The sequence below is a fragment of the Amphiura filiformis genome, chromosome 18 (genome assembly GCF_039555335.1).
Source record: "Amphiura filiformis chromosome 18, Afil_fr2py, whole genome shotgun sequence".
In the NCBI taxonomy this organism is placed as follows: Eukaryota; Metazoa; Echinodermata; class Ophiuroidea; order Amphilepidida; family Amphiuridae; genus Amphiura; species Amphiura filiformis.
The window spans coordinates 54779420-54789646 of record NC_092645.1 but is presented as its reverse complement, the minus strand read 5'-3'; the positions used below and the strand labels follow the sequence as shown (position 1 = coordinate 54789646).

General features: G+C 36.6%; 2 protein-coding genes across 2 annotated transcripts in view; both read left to right on the top strand.

The window, feature by feature from the left end:
* Positions 1-264: 264 nt before the first annotated feature.
* LOC140138824 (nuclear receptor subfamily 5 group A member 2-like) overlaps positions 265-10227 on the top strand; it is a 55138-nt gene continuing 45175 nt past the window's right edge. The window contains 1 exon segment of the mRNA XM_072160594.1: positions 265-551. Within this exon segment, the coding sequence (XP_072016695.1) occupies positions 449-551 (103 nt within the window). The 5' untranslated portion in view covers positions 265-448.
* LOC140139517 (uncharacterized) lies at positions 5756-8183 on the top strand. Its single transcript, XM_072161244.1, has 2 exons — positions 5756-6120; positions 7241-8183. The coding sequence occupies exons 1-2, from the start codon at positions 5854-5856 to the stop codon at positions 8141-8143; spliced, it is 1170 nt and encodes a 389-aa protein (XP_072017345.1). The 5' UTR covers positions 5756-5853; the 3' UTR covers positions 8144-8183.

The window sequence follows — 10227 nt, the reverse complement described above, 5'->3', positions numbered from 1 at the left end:
TCCCAAATTGATAACGATAGACCGATTCAGCCAATCAGAATCGCGCATCTACAAGGTTAGGCTCGCAGCAGCGAAGTCGTAAGCAGGGGTATTTACTTCATGCATATGTAGTAGCGTTCAGCACATGCGCACTGCGTCTTAATCTCTCACGTTCAACTGAATAACATTAACATTACCGTAAGCTAGAGTGGCGTAGCGCTGGGTATGTGTTATGCCCGCGGCCGGCCCCTCGTAAGTTCAGTACATGTGTACGTTGTCTATCGCATCTTCGCGCAGAATATTGTATGTATGGCTAAATCTTAACGCACCTTGATATGCTGTCTCGGATTATTCTACAGTCCAAACACACATGATATACCCTTTAGTAATTTTGGGAGGCGTACGTTGATGCTCGTTGGGGAAAATAAGGTGGTTTTATAGCGGACAGGCAATCGTGTAAACTGTCGCAATGGCTAGCGAAACTGTAGTGGTGCCAATAGTGGTGGAGAAGCCGGAGGAACCTGGAAACGCACCAAACGCTAACGGGATCGGGATGCCCTTAGAGGGTCAAGGTCAGTTACAGACAATTGTATATTACTCTCCGCACTTCGATCGAACACATTAACATGTGGATGCTGCATTCGAAATGATCTCGGTGTCTGTTAGCTGCCACGCAGGCTCGCGAACTGTATGGACGTTATATCGTCTACCATGCATCAGCATAGTGGTAGTCATGTACATGTGTAGCTATATATAACGTGCATGCAAGCGTGCTATGTTGTTGTGTCCACTCCGCATAAACATGGCGCAGCTAGCTATAATAGAAAAGTTGGGCGGGTACGTCAGGTTTCCCGCTTTGCTGAATGCATACGTAGCACCGGATTAGATTGTATGTGATGGGTTTTCCATGCAAAAGAGAAGCTGAAATTTGGTGTCATTTGCAATAATTTACAACGCAAATACGGTTTTGCTCCACAGTGCAGTATCAATGTCCCTGCGCATTTACACCGTATATTATACGTAGATTCCAAAAACAAAATGTCAGACCAGAAAATAGTGTGATACTATGTGAATGTGATAGTGCTTTAATGTGCAATTCAACGAGTTTCTATTCCCTTTAACTATGATCTTTTCTTCTATTGTTGCTGCGCGTATTAAAAGGGCATAATGGTATACATGATTCGGATTTAAGGGGTGTGGTGGTCGTAGTGGTAGTACTTGTGCTTTAAATTATACCCATGATATATCGTTGCAAACTGTATAGTATAGAAAAGGGGCTACGTTTAACATTTGGTTTAAGCACATTTAATGTGTGCAAGTTTAGTTATTTCTAGAGTTTCTGTTCAGTTCAAGTTTAATTGCATGGACCGCACATACAACAACATCGGGGACACTTGTTCAAAACGATTATTTTAGATCTAGCTAGAGGTCAGAGGTTACATGTCTCTGGGGACGAATACGAGATACCAACATAGCAGTACAACACGTGTGATCTTTGACACCCAGTAATACTGGCATCACGAAATGTAAACCAGCAACTTGAACATGAATCAAACACCAGCTGGAACTAGTACATTCTAGCAAAAATATACTACTATAGTATAGCGTTTATATCAATCATGGTTGTTGCATGTTGTATCTTGATTATTTTAGGGAGACCTTTTTTTTAAGTTTTGTATTTTTCCATATATGTCAAAGAAAACGGCCTAAAAATACACATGTAGAAACTTTGGCTATGGTAATTTGTGTTCATTGTTGCCATCACTCAGCGTATGCAAATTAATTTATTCATACACATGTAAAACTTTACCAAGTAAACAATCCATTCAAAATGCTTTGAAACTTTAACTTGTCTAGGTGCAATAATCTTGTGAGGCGCTTGCTGATTTTGGTGAACATTTTGATAATTCGTTCGTTTGTCGATAACGTTTGGGGTTTGGAAGTTATTATCAGGCAACCATATCTGGCATTAACACCTTCAATATGTTCCATCTCAAGTCAGCAGGCACAGCAGATCCGTGACCATTTCCCTTTAAAAAAAACCCTGACCGGATATGGAAAGGAGATAGAGAGTCGCAAACCCTCTTCCTCAATCAGTATACCAATTGAACTTGGTAACCAACTACAACAAACTTACTCCTTAGGAAGGAAAACAAAGTTCCTTAATCTGTATACCAACTGAATGAACTCAGTAACCAACTACATGTACAACAACCTTACTTGTTAGGAAGGAAAACATTCCCCCTAATTATAAATTTCAAGATTCTGAGATTTGTTCTTGACCTAAAAAATCTAGTGCCTAAAAGGACTACCACTACCACTACACCATACATGTAGATAAAGTAGTACCAGCATATCGCCATAACAAATAATAGTTGTTTGCGCTCTTATATTGTCTAGACTTAAACAATTAATTTGCCCTGTTACATAACGCAGACAATTAGTTTCACCATGATTACGTCCAGGGTGTATTTTGTTAATACCAGAGAAGATGTCATTGTAATACACTGTACGTTTCCCTTGTGATTTTGATCATCAATCCACCCAAATCTGGAAAGGTTATATGACCCTTGACCCCAAGAAGTATCTGTATTTTTCTCATGTCCATACATGTAGACCAGAAATACCATTGCCATCAAAAGCAATACAGATTTATAAGACATCAATGAATGTTTCCCCTGTACCCTACACAGCAAGTACCCGTAGCCCTATGCAGACTATCCAAAGTTAGCCATGCATACATCATATAAGACCACTATATTGACATGCAGATGAGGTGCTAGACGGCCTATTCACACTGTATACATAACAATGTTATGTATTATCACCGAGAGAATCACTTCAAGAGTACGGTGCTATTGTTACTTTAGATCGGTCCCAGGAACTGCTATTGATTATTTCTGTCTGCGCTAAATATAATTATAATATAAGCACTATTTTGCTCATGCACGTGTAGAAGATGGCAATACTGAGTATTTTGTTAATACTTTGAAAGTACTATTTAGTGTAATACTATTAAGCTGCCCCACCCTCTCAACTACCTGTCCACCAAAACGTTATCCCACCTGGGCTAGCAGAAAAGATCAAGCGATATCCCACCTCTGCCACCACTGTACCAAATTCATCCCAAACCACCCTGCTTTTAAATGTAGACCAGGGACAGTGTAGACTACCAGACTATTCCTACAGCTACATCCTGCATCCTGTGCTGTATTGTAATGAACAAATCTCATTCCTGTAGCATTCAGCTCAACTGCATGTCTGCAAGGTCCATAGGCTTAGGAACCGGGGGACCTTGGGGGACTCAGACCCCTCAATAATGTTGGTGCGGGACTGGAATACCTTTCAGCCCCCCCCCCCCCAATAATCCTAGGTGAACTTTAAAAAATGTGATAAAATAGAGGGAAAATTTTCAAAACAAATGTGACCTATATATATTTCAAGTTTCAGCCTCCAGCCCTCCACACCCCCCTTGTTGAAAATCTTCCTAAGCCTATGAGGTCTTCTTTAGGCAAGGGAAAGTGGATCCCAATACCACCAATGCATGAAACTTTTAAAACCTTGAAAATAAAACGAAAAAAAATACGAATTGACCAAACCACTCTTTTATCTGATGAAACGCAAAAATAAAATACATTTTTTGTGTGCACCACCTGATCCCACCGTTATGCCACCAGAGATCTCATCTTGCCCCACCTCAGCTCAAAACAACATCAACACCATCCAGTTCAGCTCAAAACAACATCAACACCATCCAGTGAACCAAAAGTGCAAAACACCCTTATGTAAATGACGCAACAATCCTACATTTCACCAAATGTACCGGATAGATAAAAGAAGTGAGAGTCGAGTAAATCCGGTGTGGTACTTCCTCGACATCCCCCGAATTTTTACACTCCCTACACACCTTTGGACCACACGTTTGGACACTCCCGGATCCCCCGAATGTTTTTGTACACTCCTAAAACCACACCCCAGATATGTTGAGGTCAATTGTTGGGCTAGACTGGTGAACGGGTTTTTACGAACCATGCCTCTGGGACTGAGACTGTTTTGACCCATATAATTGTAATTAGTACTACTAGTCGTAGTACTCTCATCGCGAAGGCAGATTACCGTTTTCCTATGAACGTCGTTGATGAGAATGACCCATATTATTTCGCCAACCTGAGTGATGCGTGGGTTGCGCAGTTTCTGTAATGTCATTGTACTTTTCTTGCAAGCAGCTTACATGTATTTTTGTATCTCATTTATCAATGTTTATTGCCCAGTCAGAAAACATTAAGGAATTGAATGCTTAGCAATACAATAATGACAAATATTAACCAAGACAAAATAGAGAAATAAATATTGTTGTCAAGAGTTATTTAGAAAAGGAGTAGACATATTCATACATTTTTGTATATTTTATGGTACACGTATAAATCGGTAAAATAACTAAAATCGGTAAAATAACCTATTTCATAATTAATGTTACCATAGTTACGATATCATCAGTATTAAAAGCATCAAATTGGACGAAATATAAGTTTTTATTATTATTATTATTATTATTAGTGTTGTTATTATTATTATCATTATTAAATTTTTATTAATTATTTTTGTTACGAACCTTTTATAAATAAATATGGTCCTACTCGGATAAAATAGAGCCCATAATGGAATTGTTGTACTGAAAGCAAAGCTAAGACTAGAGGTCCATGTATAGAATTACAGTAGTATTAACTATTATAATTTCTTGAATCTGTATAAATGACCACAATTTATCTTTTTATTTGCATAAAATCAAACATTAAGGGTAGACGAGGTATTGTTGGTCGAAGCAACCTAAAAATCGATTTTCATTATCTAGATCAATATATTATTGAAAAATAACACCTTGATGTTTTGCAAAAGTTCATTCTACAAATCGTATACTCTGCAAACTTGCTTAATTTATTGTTTTTAATGAGTTATGTACGTTTTACGTCAGTGTTGTTGTTTCAGCCCTCTTTACAACATAACTCAAGAACCGCAGCACCTATAAAAGTATATCTGTGATATTTAAATTCTTCTACACAATCGCTATGAATTGAGCAATGCAGTTTTTGCCAAAGCTCACTACCATTCGTATGATGCTGTGAACTACCAAATCACAACAGTTTAAAATAATTAATAACCTTAGGGGGGTACTACACCCCTGGCAAATGTTGTGCCTATTTTTGCGTTTTTCTCAAAAAATATAGCACATCGGTGACAAGTAAGATATGTATATTATAGGGCAAGGATTACAACTACTGTACTGAAAATTCAGCAACTCAAAGCAAGTAGTTATTGATTTATTGATCAAATATTGGTTTTCCTCATTTTTGACTGTAACTCCACAACTGTTGTCTGTGCTGAAATAAATTTTCCAGTGCAGCCATTGTAGTCCTTGCCCCTATAATATACATATCTTACTTTTCCCCAATGCGCTGTAATTTTTGAGAAAAATGCAAAAGTAGGCACAAAATTGGGCAGGGGTGTAGTACCCCCTTAAGTTTGCAGGGCCCTAGACTCTCAGTGGCATGCCACGTGCGTGCAATAGGGTTAGGGCATAGGGCAAACCGCAAGTTTACTTATGTCTAGAATATTCTTGATTATGATTAATGACGCAATAAAATGATATTATATATAGAAATTGTTCTAATCTCATAAAATCATAAACATCATCAATATAGATAAAAGTCCCTAGATTCCAAGTTATCATATAGAGCCACGTGTGTTTAGGGTTAGGGCATAGCACAGCAGACGAACGCTCAATTCATGATGCTTTGCGCGAAACAGTGTTTCTAGATCGTGATCTGATCGAGTATAAAAGCTAGACACGGTCACGTGACTATTATCATTTGAGCGATGGCGACTTTGGCGACGGATCACCAGTATGTTGCGAATGATCTGAAACATACGAAGTTTGTTTACATTCACTGCGTTGAAGATGGACAGATATTGATACGAATGACGAACTTTCCTGCTATAGTTGCTCGAGTGAGATTGTGTCATATTTCGTTTCCAAATATGCCAATCATACGATCTGCAGTGATTGCCGATACATGGGGAGATGGCCATGTCAATTTCCCCGTACCAAAACTGCTCGAACTGAAGAGCAGTTGCGAAGTTGAGGTATGATTTTGATTTTGATTCAAATAAATATTATGTTTCTGATAGATTAAACATGTGCCATATCGCATGCACATCTTTTTTCCAGCGAGTTAAAGCAGTAAAATATAATTATTCCACCATGAAAAAGATCGATGTACTTGACCCAGTATGACGCGAATTGCATGTTGTTCCGAATTCTGCACCTTTACAAAACTAAACCATAGGCATAGTCAACGTCAATCGGGAGTCAAAAGACATATAGAAAGATAAAAGATCGTAAAAATGGTGCTTTGGCATTTTAATTATCAGTAGCCACAAGCCATAGAAAGATAGAAATTATCCAAAATTCTCTCATCACTGCACTCTCTCACTTGAACATGTTGAAAGTGATTGACATTCATGCATTTCAAGTTTGGTATTTTAAAGAATTTCATCAAGACAATACAAAAATATAAACAATACACTTGATAAATTTGATATACTTGGCTTGGTGCAGAAATGAATGATAGTAAATTTATTGATTTTTAGGCACTGGTCATGCACTTTTGCATATAATTGTGTACCCATACACTGTAGTCTGTAGTGTATGTAAAATTATTTATTTTATTTATTTACCGTATTTAATTATTTACCGTACATAGGCCAAGTAAAATAAATAAATAACATGTTCAATGTATATCATCCGGACATTTTTCTTCCCAAAAAATCGGTGAGGCAGGTCCTATATTTGTTTATTATGTTATTTTTTTACCATTCATTTCTTGGTAAAATTGCAAAATTTTGCAAAGTGTTTCTCAAAACATAAAATCGGTGAGGCCACCAATATTTTCTTTTATTTCCCCAAAGCCGTACCACTAGCATGAAGAAAGTGTTTGCAATAAATGTGTTTATAAATGATTTTTTCATCACAACAATTTTAGAAACAAAATGAGGAAGCAAATAAGAAACATAACAATTTAAAATATTTGAAAATCAGTGAGGTCAGGGACGATATGCAATGCATGTTATTTATTTTTCATGGCCTTATTTGTGGCATGTCACTGACTTATTCAAATAATTCTTTGGGTGCATTAAAGCTCAAAATCATGTTGGCATGCACGCCCGTTTCTAATTATGTCTCTATCTACTTTTATCATTACAGTGGGCAGGCGACAGTGGCCAGCAGTTCCAAGGAGTTTGTGTCTGGAGATGGGATGAAATGGGGGACTTTCCAGCTGGTGTCCAAGCCAAGTCTTGCTCCGGGTCATCTCTGGGACTACTGCAGCCAGTGAAAGATGGCGATTGCCAGTATTGTTGTGATAGTAAAGAGACTGTGGTTAATTCTAGCGATGACAGCAGCAATGACAGCAGTAATGACAGCAGTGTAGCCGAAGCGGAAGAAGAAGAAGAGGAGGAAGATGATGACGTCGAGACAACAACAAAAGAAGAAGACGATGACTCCGACGATGATATTGATGAACAAGAACTAGACAGCACCGGCACAAGTGAATCAGAAAATGAACATGAAGTCGAAGATGAAGATGAAGAAAAACTGTTTCCCTTTGTGGTAAAACTTAGGGGATCAACCATGGAGGAGAGGTATCAAGTTGTCTTGAATGAAGTTGAGGTTAAATTGGATGATAACATACCGGTACCAGTAAGGATACTTGCAGAACCTGACAATCCAGTTGACGTCAATGCATACAGAGTAGATGCACAAATTGACAACCAATGGAAGATCATCGGCTACATACCTAGGCAAATGATCAGGAAATTTAAAAGTGCCATGGACAGGTCTGAAATTATTTCATCAAAATTATTACGTGTTGTGTTCTTGTACCACCCTGTAAGAAATGGACTCTTTCCAATAATTGTGGTATTAAAAAAAAAAAAAAATGGCTGCCAAATGACTACGCCTACGAGTATAATGACATTTTACCAAATTTTTGACAACTTTGTTTTTGATAAGTTTGTTAACTTTCATCCATGTTACATGGAAAAACAGTGGCAAGATCGGCAGGAATTACATAACAAATATAATTTTTCACCAGGTTCGTTGTCGTAAATGATAAAAGAGCTAGACAACCAGACTCATAAAGCTCCAAAAGCCGAGTGGGATCTCTTTTTCTATAGTCTGTATACCTTTCTCGAGTCAGTACGGTATTAAGAAATTTGTTTTTTATTGTACGGGACATATCTTTAAATGTAAGGATGAGAAGTATATAAAAGTATACTTTTTTTAGAAAGGATTTGATGAAAGGATTCCATTCCACATTACTATCAGATTTCTATAAAAATCTGAGAAAATCTCAAAATTCGTGATTTTTTTACTGACTCGGTGAAGGTATTAGAAACGGACTATACGTATCTCCTTTATTTTATGCATCGGCGAATTTTGTAAAAATTTATGCTTTATATTTTTGTTCGTCCTAGCTGTGTGAAGCTACACCAATGATATCAACGATCAGTAAGCTACCACCCCCCAAAAAAAAAAAAAAATACAGAACTAATTTTTGGGGATTAAAGAAGTATTATCAAGTTCTGCCGTTTTTGAATGAAGCATAGCTCAATCCTAATCATTCATTTAATCCTAACTGTAGATAAAAGAAAAAGTTCACTATTTTACCAATTTCTTGAAAACAGGGTCAAAAACATTCATTTTCAGCATGTATTTAATCGAGTCACAAACAAATCAAAGACTTGGAACAAGTCTAAGCATTCAAAATCTTGAGTATATGCCGAAATTTTGCTCTAATTTTCACTCTTTTGTGTTACTTTTTATTAAATGGTTGGTTATAAGAATGCAGTGCATGTCTTTTTCAAAAATTAGAATGCATAGACTGTAATAATATTAGTCTTAGTACATAATACGAAAAACTCCCTAAAATTGCATGGTTTTGGCCCTTATTTCCAAACATTGGCCAAATATCAAAAACTTTTATTGCTAGTTAGCACTAAAGGATTAGGATATAGCTATGTTTCATTTGGCAAAACAGTGATAATAAATAGTTCTGTATTTTTCTGGAATAGAGAGTAATGAAATTTTCTTCATTTTGCAAATCGCACATTATGATTATGGCTTTAAATCTGATGCCAGCTTGATGTTAATGGGAAATTTGTAATGTTGAAACTTGAAATATATTCCATGAACATTGGAAAGACTCGAGTTTGTTTAATTTCTTTTCAAATTTGTTGCTGTAGAATTGAAAGTAATGGTAACCCAAATGCTGGTTGCTGGGCATATCTTTTAGATTAAATTATGTTTCCAATCATAGATCTCTTCAATATCTTTAAAATATAATTTGCCGATTTTAAACCCAGAATAATAAATCACATTATAATGTCGAGGGTGGAGAGCCATAAAGCCTCGACTCACAATCACTTGCTCCCACAAAATGAGCATTAAGTCACCAGGCACTATAGAAGGGACAGTCCTTTAATCGTGACAAGATTCAATCCGGGATTCTATAGAAAACATAAGACATTGTGGAGGAAATATTTATTTTTGAAAACCAAAGCAAGGAACCAACTTTATGCTCATTTTGTGAGAGCTCAGAGCTGATCATGGCGAGTTACAGCTTTCGGGTTCTGTAGGCCTACCCTCGATATGTATGCACTTGTCATTTTTTAACCATTCCGAGGTCGTTATGAACATGTTGTGAAATATTCAAGAAATTCTAAAATTCACAAAATTTAGCCATATTGCTTTTGTAAAATCTTAAAAATTATACTGGACATTTAAAGGAGGATTTTGTGATCCTAGCATCTACTTTTTATGACATTTTTCAGTAGCTATCCACGAAAAAAGCTTATTCCCAAAATGTCAGTTTATTCTGATTTTGCGTGTGCGAGTTACGCATGATTATGTGTATTACACTGCTCCATAGACAATCTGTAATTTCGTTCAGAACGAAATTCAAATTTCACGATATCTTTGCTAAACGAATTAATCTGCAAGAATTTTTTGTACATAAACATTATGTTTGTATAAAAATCTCCACTTTTTTTTAGAAATAGTGGGGGATGATGCTGTAGATCACTAAATGCCCTTTTAAGTTTGATAGAAGCAGATAAAAATGATCAAACATTTTGTACACTTTATTAGTTCTTGTACAAGTCTGTACATATAGGTTAATGTTTTAATTTGCT